The 19433-nt window shown below is 34.4% G+C and overlaps 1 protein-coding gene across 6 annotated transcripts in view; it reads right to left on the reverse strand.

Annotated features, from left to right (window-relative positions):
- Positions 1–19433, reverse strand: part of MOSPD2 (motile sperm domain containing 2) — a 25960-nt gene continuing 6527 nt past the window's right edge. For 3 of the 6 annotated variants that reach the window (XM_034434977.3, XM_034434970.3, XM_034434993.3), the window contains exons 7-15: positions 16672–16710; positions 16166–16290; positions 14911–15078; positions 12017–12129; positions 10816–10912; positions 10166–10262; positions 8667–8796; positions 7809–7911; positions 1–3671 (exon numbers count right to left, since the gene is read on the reverse strand). In XM_034434977.3, coding sequence (XP_034290868.1) covers positions 3525–3671; positions 7809–7911; positions 8667–8796; positions 10166–10262; positions 10816–10912; positions 12017–12129; positions 14911–15078; positions 16166–16290; positions 16672–16710 — 1019 coding nt within the window. In that variant the 3' untranslated portion in view covers positions 1–3524. Of the gene's footprint in view, positions 6013–7808; positions 7912–8666; positions 8797–10165; positions 10263–10815; positions 10913–12016; positions 12130–14910; positions 15079–16165; positions 16291–16671; positions 16711–19433 lie in introns of all 6 variants that reach the window. The other 3 variants (XM_087895260.1, XM_087895261.1, XM_034434985.3) reach the window with 1 other exon arrangement.

A 19433-nucleotide genomic window follows, 5' to 3' on the forward strand; every position in this document is an offset into this window, starting at 1 on the left:
TTTGTAGGCTCAAAACACATCAATTTTATTAAAAATAACTTAATCCTTACAGTGCTTTTTAAAATTTTTGTTACAGTATAATGCAACTCCTTTGATTGGCAGCAGAATAAGGTATTAATTGTATCAAACACAATTACTTAAAATAATAGGTATCTGAAATGACATTTTATAAAAAATTGTTTAGTCATTTGTTTGCAGTTAGGCATAACTGGTGTTGCAACAATCATTTCAGAATAGGAGTTTTACTCTCAAGTAAAAGATACTCTGTCTATTGAAATTTGGAGGCTTGTCATTGTGCTAAATTTCATGTAAAGTCACTTACCAGAACTAACCTAATTCTGATTCTGAAGCATTTTATCCTATTTCCATTTTTAATAATTCATTTTAAGTATTTCATGAAATACTTCGGGGTATCTTTCAGCCACGAGTATAAAAAAGCAAAGGAAGAACAATATTAAGTTATAACCTAAGCAGATGCTACAATTGTGATGTCATACCTTGTAGTAAGGATATTTATTTCATTTAAATTTATTGACTGTCCACATCCAGTGAACTCTGGACTGTAGACAAAACTAAGGGACTTAAAACCAGCTAAAAATATTAAATAAACAGATAGTTTGAACTATCATGCTTTCCTGACTAAATTCATAACTGACTGACCAACTTAATAGGCTTTACACAGGATGATTTGGGATAAAAATGTAGTTTGAGTTGTGACCATTCATTCAGTGACTGTACACATAACACTCCATGAATGGTATCTATGACTGGTCTTTTAAGTTCTAGCTATTGCAGCACCCTGCAGTCACGATTGCAATTTGGGCACTTGGTAACTGGTTCATACTTATGACAGTTGCAGTTACATGACTGCCACTTGCGACCTTCCCTGCTAACTTCCCACAAGTGAATTGGAAAGCTGGCAGAGAGGGTGGGTCACCCCATCTCAAGGAGTCCCAATATGGAGAACAAAATTCCAGGGTGTCATACTCCATACTTTTTTTAAATTTGAAGGATTTTGCATACTTCTAAACATATGCTTATGAAATGGGAATATTATCCTAGTCCAACTATAATGTACTACAATATCCAACAGACTTCTTATATTATTAATTGGGGTCAGATGATTGAACCCATTTACCTTCATTCTTTTAAAAAGCTGTACTGTCACAAACCTAGAGTTTCATCCCATTGTGTTCAAACACTGCATCAGGTAATAGTTCACAATCTGCATACTAAGGTTAAATTTTCACTCAAATCTATTGAAGTAAATTAATAATTCATGTAGACTTCTTCTGGGCCTATAAAGTATAAATAACACAAAACTAGTCCTTTGATGACAAACAAAACCAGGTAAAGTGGAAGGCGGTTTAATACTACATTTTAAATACAGATTATACTGAAGTGCAAGAAAAGGGTTATAGCTTTGAAAATGTATTAAAATTGTAGGGTTTTTTTTTAAGAACTGCAGTGAACACTAATTTATTTCACAATTTGAATTATTTATCTGTAACATATTAAAATAGAAAATACCTACTAAATTTCACATAGAAAATATGACTACAAGTTATAAAATACTGAAAATATTTAAGCACCAGAATATCAATATTTGACATTTTTATGGATATATCAGGAAAATATTCAATAAAGTGCAATTAATTTCATTCCAACTTATGGCAAGTATTTTCTAAAAATATTTTTAACATTTAAGACTAGAATGATCCTCTATAATTATCTTACTGAAGAATTTTTATGGCAGAAATTTATTGAAAGCACACATGCCTCAGATTTGAGATGAGAAACAAATGATTCGAACAGTTTGGCTTCCTTGTGGAAATGAAAGTGGTATATATATTTTTAATAGAGAGGATAACCTGAGTGACTCCCAGAAAATTGTGTAGCCTGTGATCAACAGCTAAACATGACAAATCAGTATAGAATAGATCCAGGAACACAAAAGGTAACTTTGGAAATATATTTCATTATTACACAAGTAATTGTTACACAATTAATTGTTCTGGATTGAAATTGCCCTGCCAATTATTATGCCTTTTGATAAAATTCTTAGTTTCAGTATTTCTCTAGGAGTAAAAATAAGTTGAACTAGACTCAATGACAGCAGGGCAGTATTTTTTAAAATGGGGTCTTCCAAATTAGTCTTCTGTTACCAGCAGAATGAACAAATCATAATTATACCCATTAAAGCTGCACCTCCAATATAGTTAAGTGCACAAGCCTTTTGAAACCTTATATATTTGTAGGAATGCATTAAAAGTGTCCTAATTACAATGGCAATGACTAATCGAGGAAAAAAGTGTAAGCAGTACTATCAAGCTGTACATTTTTAACAGCAGTTGCATTTTATAACAAAAATGTGTTCTGCGCTGAATGCCAGTTTTCCTACATATGGAGAATTTGCGGTAATATGAGATTTTTAAAATAATGAATCCTCTGACAATGTAACAAAAATTTCTGTGTACAAATGTTTACTTCATTTGCAAAATGGCAAATGACAAATTTTTAGATATGGTATGTTCTAGATTTATATTTTACAGGGGTGGGTGCCTTCGTTCCCCACCTCTGTTTTACAGTATTTTGCAGTGTGACAAAAACCTTCAGAACTGATTTTAAGGCTTGCTTTGAACCATATATCTACATTTTGTCTCAGCTTGACACAAACAAAAAAAGATTCCACATTAATAAATGTGGGTAGCTGATAGATATTTATCAGCTTCCATTAATTTTCATGAAATGTTGAGCCTAAGGAATATTTGAGAGATATTTATTCATTTTTTAAAAATGTTTCAGAATTATGCTTGTTTTCATGAATTTTCATATATATCTTTCATTCCAAACTGTAGGAATCATAATTTATAATATTCTAGCAGTTATCCCAAGATTACTCCAAAATGTATTCAGTAATACTGCAACAAGAAATTGAGATCAAAGTGTGACCGTTATAGACACATTTTCACTAAAAAAGATACTGAAATCATAGTACTGTATATAGCACCTTTCTACATGAAACAAGTTACAAGAGTCTTATAAGGATATCTTTGGAACTCTGGCAGCCACCTCTGGGTAATAGGGCTATATTGACTGCAAATAGTTGAGTGTAAAATAGGTGCAATATTTCTGGAAGATATGAATAAGAATTAGGAATGAGTTCTTCAGTTTTAAACTGTACATTCATGGGCCATGATGGTACTTAGACACCAGGACATTATGGTAAATGAAATTCTAGTCTGCTATTCCCCAATTACATTTCAAAGGAAATTAAGCAATTTATCTGCATGACAGAAATAAGTTACTACGGTGTCCAGTGGAAAGACTCTCTTATTACCTTGTTTTTTTAACTTTGTAATAAATTAACAAAATCATATGTGCTGATTAAAGGCAAAGATCACATTATTCCTTTTTTATTTTTTAAGAAAACCTATACAGATCTCACATTTGGCCAATAAGGAGGGCCCATAGAGTAATACTGGTTCTTTGCCTTTTTACAGCACAATTGCATAGAAGGGACATTATATTTCGCTTCCTGGAGCACACAACATAAAGAAACAAACAATAGTGACTAGGATAAAGATTAGGAAAAGTGTAACTTGTTGGAACCAGACACAACGGTCAATCTGTTCTTGAAGTCTTTTATTAGCTTGTAGTAGTTGCCTTAACTGAAAAAAGGGAAAAAAACAGAAGATGTTATCAACAAAGAAGTATTTTTCCCAGCTGATTTTGTCTACAATTTACCAATATACAATATAGTTGGGATATACCGTAAATAGAAACAATTGTAAATCTTTTTTAAAATCACCAAATCACACACATAAACCAAACTATAAAAGAAACAAAAATGTATTTCAGTCACATGTATCAAAAATATTTTAAGAAAAGGCACAATCTTACAATTTAATAGTTTGAATATATAAAAACAAAAAAACTAGTTTGGATTTTGCATATCAGAATTCATTTTAAAAGAAAAACCAAATGCAACAGAAAAGACCAGTTTTAAGGGTTCCTCATGTAAACATGACTAAGATCAAAACTTTTTAAAGTCTGGTTCTTCTAAGTTTCTGTTGCTAAGAAGTGATGTTACAGGATTTAGTTAGTGCAAAGAAAAAAAGAAGCCTACAGGAAAGTCTTGAATTTCATAATAAAGACCAGTGTACGTGTGAATGAAAATGCATGTTTTGAACAATCGTCTTAGAAAGAATCTTACTTTCAGGAGGAAATCAATTTCAAGGTGGACAGGGGAGGCAATTTTTTAATATAAATGTATGTTTAAGAATGAAATTTTATAGGACTTCCTGTTTGCTCTCTGTCGCTGCCAGACGGTCCCTCAGGACCGCCAGCCCCGTCGCCTGTAAAGAGCCGCCTTTACATCTGAAAGGCGGCTTGAAAAACTCCATTTCCATAAGGAAATGTGTGACAGAGCAGGTGAGGGCAGGTAGAGCTCTCTGCGAAGCCCCCAGAGTTTCTTTTTTACTCTTGGGGACAAAGCAGATGAGGCTCCCTATTTCCCTCGCCGCCGCTCCGGGCTTTGGGAGACCTCTGCCTTTTTGCAGAGCCAGGCGACGAGAACAAGCTTTTTAATGAAAACTAACAGATTGTTTAATCAAAGAGGATGAGATCTGGACCTGGGACCCTAAATCGCAAGTATTTTCAATGACTTTATAAATGATATTGAAGAAAGGAAAAAAATTTAAAATGGCGACTGCCGAGGCTTGAGAAGGGAAAGCTGAAAGAGAAAGTCCTTCCGTTCCAATAGTTTAACAAGCCACAAAGTAGCGGAATAAATACTGCTGGCTACAATTGAGAAGAAAAAGTTTTACTTTTATGTTTCTTTCTTCCTGGAGATTTGATATTGATCTTGTTTGGAAAGAAGCTTTCTTTTCTTAAAATAGAGTTTGTCTGTGTGGAAGGATGGCGTTTAACCTAACAAAGCCAGACAAACAAGCAGCGGGGGGGATTCCCCCATTTACAAACTATGTGAACAAGTTTCAAACCTACAGACTCAGAAAAATGATTTTAACTTAATTGAATTTCTCTTGGAGGAGATGGTAAGAAGGGATGAGATTGTGAACCAGAATCTTGAAAAATTCAAGCAGGAAATTAAAGAATTGATACAATCAAAGTATGACAATTTGAAACAAAAGATTATAACAGTGACTGATGCCTTTTCAGAACTATTTATAAAGATGGATGATAATATTAAGTTATTAGAGTCTAAAATGGAGGAAGTTGATGACAAGATTTATAATTTGGATAATAAAATACAAAGAATTGAAAATGATTTGATAAATACTCAAGACAATAGCTCAGAAGAAAAATTTAAAATGGAAGTTGATCATAAGACTTGCAATGTAGAAAATATAAAACAACGGATTGAAAAAGAAGTTTTAATGATGCAACACAGGTTCACAGAATTTGCTATCAGAATGAGAGGAGTACAGGAAAATAATAGGGATGATTTAAGGAAAATATCTGCTGAAATTCTGGCTGGGATTTTAAAGGTTCATCCTGAGGAAGTATTTTGCAGGATTGATAGAGTCTACAGAGTAAATTCTTGGATTGCAAAGCAAAGGCAACTGCCTAGAGATGTGGTGATTTATTTTACAGACAAAGAAATAAGAAATGATACTGTGCAAAAATCTTTTAATTCTACTTTACAACTGTATGGAAGAAAGATTTGGATATATAAAGAACTACCGTCTAAGATGCTAGTAGATAGAAAGAAATTTGGATTCCTGGTGACTGAGCTTAAAAAACTAAATATTTTATTTAGGTGGGATGTTCCAGTTGGAATAATATTGAGATATCAAGGAGAAAGATACCAATTAAATACTGTTGAAAAAGCGGAAGAATTTTATTATAAGACTTTGAAAATGAGTTCAACATCTTCATGCACAACACAAGATAAGCAGAAGGAGCTGGAAATAATGGAAAAACATCGAGCTACAGAGGTCTTGGTAGATGAATTGCCTTTGGATCCTTTAGATGTTTCAGTTGGACTACCTATAAATAAGAGAGAAGCGGTGTTGGATTCTAATGTGATGACTCATCAAGTCATAGACAAGCATGGAAATCAATCAGTTGATACACAACTTATAGAAAAGAAACATGAATGGCGATCTAAGCCACAAAAGCAAAACCAACAAGATCAAGTTATAGATCAGAATGAAAATCGAACAGTTGATATACAACTCATAGAAAGGAAACCAGGATGGAGATCAAACCCACAAAAAGTCAAGAAAAAAAGAAATAGGTCTCACAAAAACAAAAAATTTTAAACTAGGCAACAGCGAAGCCAGTTATCTAAAAGATGATTGAATACATGAAAAGACAGTTGAGGCGAAGTATTGGTTAATATTATCCTGAGGAGAGTGACAGACCTCTGCAATGCCGTATTTTTGGGATGTGAAAAGGGCCTTAAACTGTTGGATTGGAATTATCTATTTTGGATTCTTTGATAAATGTATTACGTTTATGCTGAGCTATATGGCAAGAGAGCTACGTTGGGGCACGCAGAAGATCTGGTTGCTACCCCATTATGATGGTTGGAATTAATAATCTTGAAGAAAGCCACTATTACAGATACTATATGGAATACAATTATAATGTCACTCGGGTGGTTGTTTTCTTTTTTTTTTACATACATGAAGATATTTATTATTGATGGGGGCAGATGATAACTGAAGATTCCGAACATTCTGTTGGAATTAGGATGTCATGTTACCCTAATATGGGTGATGGAGTTAACAATCTAGTTGAAAGATATTACAGAAGACATTTTATGATTACAAGTTTAAAGTTATTGATTTTATTTATATAAGGGAATATTTTTTTTTAGTAGGGCGGGCAGAAGAATAAAGATATTAAGAATTGTTATGTATGGAAATTTTGTAGGAAAGTGGGTGGAGACAGGCTAGTTTATTGATTGTTTAGTTTAAGAAAAGGGATGTTTAAGAGATATATTTATGGGAGTGGAGGAAATGGACAGACTATGAGTTGAATAAATGTTAAATTAGGATTTATTATATAGTTTTATAGTGGAAGGCTGCTTTGAAATATTATATTAATATACACAAAAGATTAAATGTTAAATTAGGATTTATTATATAGTCTTAAAGTGGAAGGTTGTTTTGAAATGTTATATTAATATACATAAGAGGTTTAAGAGATATATGTATGGGGAGGAGAAAAAGGGCAGATTATTGTTAAATTGGGAGTTATAATAATATTATTATGTTAAACTAGAAGTTATTACATAATGTTATAGTAGAATGTTATTTTGAAATGTATAGTAAAAGGGGGATATAATAATATTATTAGAAAGAAAGGGTCAGTATTTGGGGGATGGAGTAAGGGGATGGTAAAGTATTATATAATCTGTTATGAATTTGGATTTTACTTTGAAGAAGTCACAGGGGGAGGGGTGGTGAGGGGGGGTTAGGGAGGAGGGGGGAGAAAAAAGGGGGAAAATTTGTATTTGAAAAACTTTTTCAATAAAAAAAGAATGAAATTTTATAGAAATATATCTAATATCAATTATGGAAATTAGTTAAGAACGGAAGCTGATAATCTAAAAGTTGTATGTGTGTGCATGTAATGTATAGTACTGGAAAGCAACTGATTTTCTATTATGTTTGGAAATGTCAATAGCTTTTTGGAAACCTGCCTTTTCAAGAGATTTTGGTGGGTGGGTAATAGACTAAAAAAATCCCAATTTTTTATTTCCCTTGCTATGGCATACTTAAGGAATAGTATAGCACAATTGAAAGAAAAGTAATAATAATGGTCATACACGTTACCTGAAAGTGTAAATCTTCATTGGTTTTTGAAGGATTGTTAAAGGCATTTTCATTTATGGTTAAAGAAGAAGGCTTGCTACTTTCTACAACATGGCATCTTAACCTGAAACAGAAAGCAATTATTTTGAGTTCACTTCTGCAGAATTATAGTTGTTTATTCCCTGGGTTTCCATGTTTTTTATCTTAATGTTTTTCATATTTTATGTTTTTACATGTTTCTCCTTATACCCTGGCATTAAAATCAAAGAGAAGAACATCCAGAAAACCACTGCATGAACAAAATGACACAGAACCAGTATACCATGCAGGACATGGGAATGGGGCAGGACACAGCACAAAATAGAAATATTCCTTTTGTAAAGGAATGTACTTGATGAATATAAACTCAAATATAAAACATATGTACATATATAAAGTGTGAGCAAAACAAACTGACGAGGTGAAAATAATTGAATTTTCTTGGCTTCTCTTTTCTACAGTGTAGACATTGAAATGCAGTAAGAACAGACAAGACAAAAAGGAAACTGCAGAATGTTTATTGACAGGATATACTTGTACATGGAAATATCTCCCTTCCCAAAAGTTTAGCTGAGCCAAGAAAAAGACCACCTTTTTTCCTTTTGAACTGTTTATAGCTCTAGCCACAGTTTTGTCTTTTGTTTAGCAATTTACACGTTTGGTTTTATGCAAAACTAGCTTTGCAATATTTAGCCAACTTTCACAGGTCTCAGAAGGTAAGTAAGATCTAGACTGGTTAATACCTGAGTAACCAGGAAATTTTAAGTTTGACTGAGAAGAAAACATTCTGGAAGAAGGTATATAATGATGTCAATTTGAAAGTCAATATAAAATGTTTACCTATGCTCCATCACTTTGTTTCTAGGAATTTCTTTCCAAAATTGAGATAGTTCCTGTGCTCCTGTTCCAGAGCACTGTTCCATTTCTGCTGCCATAATTAGAAAACGGTCTTGCAAAGAAGCAGCACAACCTATTCAACCAACAGACAGCTTAATAAAAATTATTGTATTTCATTTAGATATAATCAATAGCCCATAAGGGGAAATATTACATTTTAATAGATGTGTACATACTATGTACTACACAGTTAATTTACTACAACAAATGTAGCACAGCAAATAATGAACACAAATGTGCAACTCCCCAATTTCACAAAACTCTTGAGAAGAATAGAAGATGAAAAGAAAAAAATGTGGAGACTTTATGGACTCTAAACTTGACAATGTGTTTAGCCAAGTGCAAAACTTCAGAAAGAATATTCTGAATGGATGATCTTACAAGACTGATGGACAATAAAATAACTTATGTTCAAAATTTTTAAGTTAATTGAAATATAAATACACTGCTCAAAAAAATAAAGGGAACACAAGCAGAAGACATCCGAGATCTGAATGAATGAAATAGCCTTATTAAATACTTTGTTCGTTACATACAGTAGTTTTGTGTTCCCTTTAGTTGTTTGAGCAGTGTATAAACTACTGTATGTAAAGAACAAAGTATTTAATAAGGCTATTTCATTCATTCAGATCTCGGATGTCTTCTGCTTGTGTTCCCTTTATTTTTTTGAGCAGTATATTTTCAATGTAGAAATCTACTTAGAACAAATATAACTGGGGTTAAACTGGATTATTTTATTTATTTTGCTATTCTAATGTCCTAAATAATTTTTAATCACTAAGATACACATGTTTTATATTTTAAATTTATCCATGAGAAAGTCATGTGAAATGCTTTAAACTAAAATCAAGTTACTATAAATTTTAAAAATGATCAGGGCATATTTGCACACAAATATTTTATATTTTTATATAGTATTTGGCAATGGAGGATATTTAAAAATATTAATCAGCATTAGCATAATTTAATAAACTCTGTAGGGTACAACAGAGAAAATTTATTTCTCTAAGCTTAATGTTTTTCAAATTTCAAATTGTTTTAAATAGCTCATAACTTGAAAATGCATGAAAAATTAATGGTTTATTTTTATGAATTTGGAAAAACTTCAGATATATTTTAAGAAAGGTATTAGAAGACAGTAATGTGTAAGTAAAAAGACTGAGAATTTAGATTTTACCATTTTGTGACTATTTTATTTCAAGATTAGGAGCAGTTCTGATGCTCCTTCTCCTGTCCAAACAAACATAATACAGGAATAATTGAACTAATTATTTTAATTAAGGCAGAATTTAAAAGCTACCATTTAAGTTTAAATATATGATCTGATTTCAACAGCACCTTCTTTCCAGAACTTGTACAAAAATTATCAACCTTCTCAAGGCAAAGTATATTAGACAATGACTGCATTCTATGTGTAGATAGTAATGCAATTTGTTACTTACCCCCATGAAGAGATACAACAATATCTACTGAAATACCAGGTTCACAACTGCTGTTACTTGGTTTTACTCTGTACTTGTCAGGAGCAGTTGTTCTCACCTATATGAAGGACATTCACATTAAGAACAGTTCTCCCATAAACCATTTTATATCTGAAACCTATTTCTATTTTTAAGGAAGCCGTGCAATTCAATTTTGATTTTTTTCATGTCTTTATAAGGAATGAAGCAAATATTTTAGGAATACTTTTAAAACATGAATTTTGTAGTTTAATATTCAGTTAATTGTAATGTAACCTGTTTAGCTCTGTGGTTTATAAGCTCCCCATTGTCTTAAGACCAACAAAACTCAGTGCAAGAAAATAAACCATCTCTTTCCATAGCACTCATTTAGTTTTCCTTGAAATGTACCATCATGACAAAAAGATAATACTTGCCCCCTTCAGCCCAAAGGGTTCGTCCAACTAGGGACTATTACTCAGGTAACCTGAATCTTTACTGATGAATATAGAACCACCTAGGGAACTACAGAGAAAAATCAGATTTCTGAACCCCATTACAAGATATTTTTTAAAAGCAAACATGTAAATATATATTAATATGCTGCCTATCTACCATCTAAATAAGTTAAACATAAAAACTGTATTATTTACCTTAAATGCCACAGCATTTTTAGTAACATTTGTCAGAACTATCAAACATTTCTTCTCTGCAGTTTCTTTGGACCCAAAATGCAATTCCTCTGCCGGACTATTGAAAAACATAACATTTTCTACAATAACTATTTGAAAAGATTGCAGACATACATTATTTTCTTTAAAATAGTTAAGAAATTTATTTAAAACAATTATACGTGATTTATCAGGCTCAAAGATAATACTTCAAAAGCTTTAAATTTTAAGGAATATGTTGAAGGCTTTTAACAATACTTCAGGTAATTTTTTACAATACACAGTATAATGTGCAATGGAGATGAAATTCTACTTTGCATTCCAAAATATGAAACATTGTTAAAATAATGCAACATTTGAAAACATGCATTATTTGAAAAAATACAACTGGACTCCAATGAATCGAGGACAAAGCAATCATAATATTTAGAACAAGTAACAAAAAGTCTTCTCAAGTTTGTTTGGTTTTTGTTTTGTTTTGTTTTGTTTTGAAGTCTCCTGTCCTGTGCTTCATAATATGGTCAGTATCTTGCTGAACAAGAATGATGGATGTTATACTTTGATATATTAGTGTGCCTTATTGGAAAAGGCTAGCCCATTAGCTTTAGTATAGCAGCAGCTCTTCAAAGTCTTTCCCTGTCCCATGAAATAAATGTTAGAAAAAGTAGAAAAGAACTTGAATTGAAGATGTTGAAATTGATCTTCAACATCTGAAGTTAAATTACTTTTTTCATATCATCTGCCAGTCTATAGCAAAAATACTGGTAATTTGCATACTGAACCTATTGGCTTTAAAAATATACCTTATATGGGAGCAAGGAATTTGCAATAATAAGATTTATAATGTATTTAATTTAAATGTAACTGTCCATGCCATCTTAGAAATGGCTGCCTAAACTTGTTATATTTAAAAAATGAATTCTCGTTCAGTAAACACAAACCCATACTTTGTAACACAGTGTTATTAGAATAATTTTTCACATTAGTTTTTATAAAGGACTACAAAAAGCTTATAGAAAGTGAGGCATAATTACATTTTTTTGTTCCAAACTGGGAAAATGTTTTGCCACCCAGCCTTCAGAGGCTGTTCTGTCCAAAATAACCTACTTCTTCAATTGAGGCTGTGCTGCTATTAAAACATGTAAAAGTCTACAATGTGAAGGTGATTATTACTGTCTTTTACCTGATATGCAATAAAGATCCTTTAAAAGTGGTAAGTGCTTTCTTGGCATTTTTTGTTTTAGAATCTAATTTGTCACACTCTTCTGATTTTGGAGTTTGTTCTGAAGTATTTCCCTAAGCAAGCAAACAAAAACAGCAGCTATGTATATTCAGGATTAATTATTTTGTACAATAGAATAGAATGGTACAACTACATTTTCAGCTACTGAATTACAGTACATCAAAAATAAGAATACCAAATGTAAATAGGATCATATAATAGAGAGAGGAGGAGGCGGGGGGAGAAAAATGTAGGATATATAGTCTATCCTACTATGTACTGATGTATGTTTCAAACACTGCAAAATTTTATAGAAATAATTATCTTTTTCACAATCTTGAAAAAATCTGGTTGTACTTGGTATTGTAAGTAACATATTATGTATTCTAAACCTTCAAAACAAAGATGACATTCCTATACACAATGGGAATTCTTTAGAAAAATTGTTACCATTAGCATTGATAAATAATTGTTACTCTCACTTTCTTTTCAAAAAGAAGTTGATCATTTATATTTTGAGTATCATGATGGTTTTACATGAATCTTGTACAGCTACACATGGACAATTTTGTTTAATGTACTTCAGAAAGCATTTTATAAAGCTGGAAAAGACTTGCCAAAATGATCAGAAGATTAGCATAATCTGGAAAGGGTACAAAATTTAGGTACTATTTCATTTTTTTTAAAATACAAAATTTTAGTATATATATATAAATCCAGGGTCATCCAACAAGAACAGTGGAGAGAAAAGACAATAAAATGTACAGAATTTTGTATGTACATAACCTTTGATGGAGGCTACAACTTTAGCTTTGAGGAGGGGGTAAAAAGATTGATATAAGATAAGGCCACTGATACCTATTAGTTATGCATGACTGACTTTTTTTCTGAAAATATGACAAGCAACAAGAGCAGAAAATAGTATAGTATAGCTTTTTATGTCTTGTGCCTTGTTAAGTTTATACACGGCTATTTTAGGACACAAATTTTGGTCTAATATAGCCCTTTTTAAGATAAATTACTGCTACAATTGCTATATTTTTCTTTATTTTAATGGAATACTGAGTACAATATGTTAGATTGGTCTCACCATCCTTGCTTTGAATTACTAGCAATGGTAGGTGGATTTTGATGATAAGAAGGCATAAGCAAAAAATGACTGCAGTTTTATATATCTTACATCTAACCATTTGTACATTTAAATGAAACTAGTGAACATGTAAAAGTTAAAATTTTGGCAGATAGTAAAGGGATAGTAAAGTGGCAAAATAGTCCGTACATCTTTCATGGGCCTTGGGGAAGCTAAAGATTTCATGCGCTGGTCAAGGCTTTCAAATTCAGTGTCATCTTTACTTTCCAACATAATACTATACTTTGTTAATTAATGAACATATATGAATATGTATGGAAGGAAATTTAAAGTATTGCAGTAGAATATTTCCTGTAGTGGTTAGTATACTTTGACCTATGAACTAATGAAAGCCAGAGAGAATAGTTATCTGTCTCCATGATCGTAAGTAAAAATCACATTAAAGTGTGATGGAATATATTTGAAGCCAAATGCCCAAACTATACTTTGATGGGTGGAAAGGCTGGTTTATCAAAGAGAAAACAAAAGCAGCAGCACAGTTAATCCTCCATAATAGCCCATGCGTTGCATGGTAAGAAATACAGGTAGTCCTTGACTTACAACCATTCATTTAACAGCCGTTTTAAGTTACAACACTGAAAAAAGTTACTTATGACCATTTTTCATACTTACAACTGTTGCAGAATCCCCATGGTCACACGATCTAAATTTGGGTGTTTTGCATGTATTCATGATGGTTGAACTGTCCTAGGGTCATGTGATCTATCTGTAACCTTCCCAGCTGGCTTTCAGCAAGAATAGTCAATAGGGGAAGCTGTATTCACTTAATGACTGCATGATTCACTTAACAACTGCAATAATTTGCTTAACAATTATGGCAAAAAGGGGCATAAAATAGGGCAAAACTCAACAACTGCCTTGCTGAGCAACAGAAATTTTGGGTCAATTGTGGTCAGAAGTTGAATAAAGTACATATAGATGAAATAAAGTGGGGACAAAGAGATGGCAAAGATTTTCAGCACATAGTCTTGATATGGATAGGACTGTCAATTTACTGAGATAAAGAAATAAATGTAATAATGTGTAAGCATACACACACCAGTTTAGGTTCTAAATGTAGAAATTAGATGTCACTTTATGAATACTTCGGAGGACAGGACTGCAGCTTAAGTTCCAGTCAGTATTGATAGGAATACAGGGCGTTTTAACTAAAAGATTCTGATTATGCTAGATTGTCTTTCCTTAGGTTAAGTAGAAATATGAATCTTGGAATAGCTCGAGTTTCAATACTACTTTATTTTAATCTATATTTTACATGTGGGCAACAATTTTGAATTGGGACCAACATTTCAACTGTTCATGGGCATAAAACAGTGTCACATGACTGCCTCACTTAGCAACAGCAGTCCTGAGAATTCCAGTTGTCACTGTAGTTGGAAAACTGCATGGGTCATTAAGTGAGTACTTCACACAACTTCTTATAAGAGACAAAAGAATCAAAGTTATGTATCAGAAAGTGAAGCAGAAAACTGAAATTCCACATCAGAACAAAAATGTATTCCTCAGATGAAATTTGGCAGGAATTAAAATTGACTGTCTGCAGTTTGTTTATAACATGGACTTTAGATTCTGACAGCAAAATATAATGGTCAAATACTTCTTAGGCATTTTTATTAGGTATTGCAAATTAACAGTAACATGGGAAATACAGACATGAAACAGTGAGAGATGTCATTCTCTTATGTAGCCTTCAGTTGAGGGATACCTTTTTTGAATTGAGTGCTTGGTCTTCAGTAGTGTCTAAGTTGTCTTTGTTATTGGTGTCTACTTCTTTGCATTCAGCTTCATCTTCACTAGTAATAGGTCCGTTTTCACATAATGGAGTTTGGAAATCATCATCAACTAATGGAGGATAACTGTATTTGAAAGCATCCTATAACAAAAAGTAACAAATACATTATTTGTGGCTATGAAAGTCAAGACTTGTGGGTGGACAGAATATGAAATTTTATAGAAAAGAAACTGGATTCAATTAGAAACAATCCCAAAAGTGATGTGGGTGGAACAGTCAACTTGATTCGCTCTTTAAGTGGTTCCATTTCAACTGAACAGTTTTTGATGCAGCAGAAGCTGAAATTGTTTGCTTGTTCTGGTTTTCATAAATCTAGAATCTACAAGATTCTGAGGATTTGGTGGACTACCAAATGACAGAAAAATCTCTCTTTGCTGCTAACACTGGAAAGGAAGTGCTAGACTCTTTAGAACCCTGACTGAGTGTTTAAAGGAACATATACCTTCCACCAACAGCATTTTGAGGGAAAGACCAGCGAAGCCCTTAGTAAGCTGTCCTGAGAAATTGGCAAGCTTGAGAATGGGTTGAATTGTGGGCTGCAGTTTCTATCCGATAAAAGATTTGATCCTAAGAAATACACTACGATTGCCAGCACTATTTCCTGGTGACAACTACAGATTTAAACTGCAATGAAATACCACATCTGAATACTTTCTCCCCATTTGGAGAATCATACTTTCAGATTCCTTCCAAAGTAGCCATTCCTAGTGCTGAATCTGTAAAGAATAAAGGATATGGACATGCAGGTTTTGGAGGGATTTGTACATCCCTAACACACAATGACTGAATATTTCAACCATCATTAGTCTTCTATCTTTTCTTATGCAAATATGAAATCCTGTAATAATCACAAATGATATTTGAAAAATATCCATATAGGGGCTTACAAAACATGACCTTGGAGCTGGCTAATTTAATTCATTATTGTTAGCCCTGCAGCTAGCTAATTAAGGCTTTTTTTAAAAAAACGTAAATCAGAGAAAGCATTCGTAGACATAAAAAAATAGAAAATTATAAAGATTGAACAAAATGTTTGTTTTCCCATTAATGACTGTAATTCAATATCAAATATATTGAGTGAATATACCAGAAAAGTAATAATTCCTTTATTGTAGTTATTAATAGTCTTCTCATACACATTATAATAATTGCACAATTGCATACTTACAGTCCCACCCATATAAGGTGGTAGGTATTCAGCAGTTATGTACTCCTGGATTTCATTCTTATTGGTCAACTTCAACAAGGTGGCTGCTTCTGGACCCAGCCAATTTTTTACAATTTTAAAAGCAGCTAGATTAAAGAGACAGGAATAATCACGATAGTAAAAGCTTTTTCCAACCTATTTTTATTAATATGAGATATAATGCAAATTCACTTCAGATTAGTGCCATTACTTAAAATGGGAATCATATAAAATAACTTAACAGAGTCCCATGTTTCGGAAAACATGTTCAGAATCGACTGGAACATAGGTAAATTTAATTAAATAATTTTTAAGTGACTTTTGATGCCTCAGATAAAATAAACATAGAAATCTAAATATATGCTTTTAATTCAACTGTTAATCATAAGAATATCCCTACCACTAATGAATTCAAAAATCTTTGAAGAAATATTAACTTCTACAGTTTTAAAGATACTCTCTAAAGATAATTTAAAATTGCAACTCACCATTCATTACCCAAGGCAATTCAAAAATCACAATTTTTGCTGCAAGAACAAAAAAAGAGTTTTTATTTATCTATTATTTATTCATAAAATTTATTTGCTGCCCATCTCGTATCCAACAACTCTGGGAGGCTTTTGTTTCCATGAACTTATTACAGTAAATGTGCTTTGATAATTTTTAACTGCTACATTTTTTTCAATTCTCTCTTCAGAGAGATTATTTTAATAATTCTTATTTTTTTAAAAAAAAAAAAGATTAGTTTTTTTTAAATGTATTTCCTGGAACTATGGAGTGGTATAAACAATGCCTTTAGCTAAAATTAGCTTTTTTTCTTGGTGGGTCTGGCTCCTGAATCTTAAGGATGAAATTAAATCAATCTGGTTAAAAAAAGTTAAACTTTAATCCAAGGGGCTCTCATTGAAAATGAAAATGTCAGAAGTTTTCTTCAGCAGCATATCTATAACACTATTCTTCAACTCAATCATCTGCAGCATATGGAATCTTCCAAACTGATATAATACGTGCTAATTTCTTACCTCTCTTCTCTCACAGGCCAGAACTTTTTCTGGTTATTCTGACTAGGCCAGATCCACTGCCTTCTGTCATGCTCTTCGAACATTGCAAAAATATTCCTATACGTCAGCATAGATGTCCTCGGAGGACAGCTCAGTAGTCTAGTCCTTGAGGTATACCTGTATGACAAAATCGCTCAGATCCGGCGGGTTTTGGACTCTGACTGGGTAGATCAGGGCAGAGTGACGAGGAATAGTCTTGAGAATGTTATTTGGGAGGAGTCTGACGCTGTGACTCCCGATGATGTGGACAGGATTTTGGGGAGACTTAGTGCAGCCACATGTTTACTGGACCCGTGTCCCTCCTGGTTGGTACTGGCTTCCCGGGAGGTTACACGAGGCTGGCTCCAGGGTGTTATCAACGCTTCACTGAGTGAGGGCCACTTTCCCGCTGCCTTGAAAGAGGCGGTGGTGAGGCCTCTCCTCAAGAAGCCATCCCTGGATCCGGCAATATTGGCCAACTATTGTCCTGTCTCCAACCTTCGCTTTATGGCGAAGGTTGTTGAGAGTGTGGTCGCGCGACAGTTCCCACAATTTCTGGAGGAAACATCTTATCTAGATCCGTTCCAGTCAGGTTTCAGGTCTGGGCACAGCACGGAAACGGCATTGGTCGCATTGGTTGATGATCTCTGGAGGGCTCGGGACAGGGGTTGCTCCTCTGTTCTGGTCCTGTTAGATCTCTCAGCGGCTTTTGATACCATCGACCATGGTATCATGCTGCACCGGCTGGAAGAGTTGGGGGTGGGAGGCACCGTGTTGCGGTGGTTCTCCTCCTTTCTCTCCGACCGGTCGCAGTTTGTGTTGGCAGAGGGGCAGAGGTCGACCTCGAGGCCTCTTATCTGTGGAGTGCCGCAGGGATCGGTCCTCTCGCACCTTCTGTTCAACATTTATGTAAAGCCGCTGGGCGAGATCATCCGTGGCTTTGGGGTGAGATACCACCAGTACGCTGATGACACCCAGCTGTACATCTCCACCCCAGGCCACCCCAATGATGCCCTTGAAGTGATGTCCCAGTGCCTGGAGGCTGTGCGGATCTGGATGGGGAGGAACAGGCTCAAGCTCAACCCTTCCAAGACTGAGTGGCTGTGGCTCCCGGCATCCCGATATAGTCAGTTGACTCCATCACTGACTATTGGGGGAGAGTCTTTGGCCCCCACAGAAGGGGCTCACAATCTGGGAGTCCTCCTGGATAGGCAGCTGTCCTTGGAGGAACATCTGACAGCTGTAACCAGGGGGACCTTTTGTCAGGTTCGCCTGATTCGCCAGTTGCGGCCCTTTCTTGATCGGGATTCCCTGTGCACAGTCACTCATGCCCTTGTCACCTCTCGCCTTGACTACTGCAATGCTCTCTACATGGGGCTCCCCTTGAAGAGCACCCGGAGGCTCCAACTGGTCCAGAATGCAGCAGCGCGGGTAGTGATGGGAGCAGCATGGCGCTCCCATATAACACCGCTCCTGTGCGAGCTGCACTGGCTCCCAGTGGTCTTCCGGGTGCGCTTCAAGGTGCTGGTTATCACCTTTAAAGCGCTCCATGGCATCGGGCCTAGCTATCTTCGAGACCGCCTGCTGCTACCAACGACCTCCCATCGTCCCGTGCGCTCCCACAGAGAGGGCCTCCTCAGGGTGCCATCAGCCAATCAATGCAGGCTGGTGACCCCCAGGAGGAGGGCCTTCTCTGTGGGGGCACCTACCCTCTGGAATCAGTTGCCCCCAGAGATAAGGAGAATCTTAGCACCTTCCGCCGTGCCCTTAAAACCCACTTTTTCCAGCAAGCCAGGCTGGCTTAAGAAGAAATTTTAAATGTTTTAATTGGTTTGTATTTTTAATTTTGGGCCAAATTTATATATATTTTAATTGTTTTTAATATTTGTATTTCATGTTTTTTAATTCTGGCTGTACACCGCCCTGAGTCCTCAGGGAGAAGGGCAGTATATAAATTTAAAAATAAAATAAAATAAATATGCTTCTCTTTGCTCTTTATACAGGGAATCGTAGATAACATTTATCCATCCTATCCTAAAGAAATTATCTGACAAAGAGGATGGCTTCTATCTGTCATTTCTCCCATCTGATCGTTATTTGGTGCTAACATCCTGGGTTGCCCAATTTGATTGTATGTCTCTGCTTGTGACTGAAAACTTCTTTTTGGCTTCATTTTTTTCTATTTTATCTATATTTCAGCCACCACATTG

The sequence above is a fragment of the Pantherophis guttatus genome, chromosome 5 (assembly GCF_059756535.1).
Source record: "Pantherophis guttatus breed Tessera chromosome 5, ASM5975653v1, whole genome shotgun sequence".
Lineage (NCBI taxonomy): Eukaryota > Metazoa > Chordata > Lepidosauria > Squamata > Colubridae > Pantherophis > Pantherophis guttatus.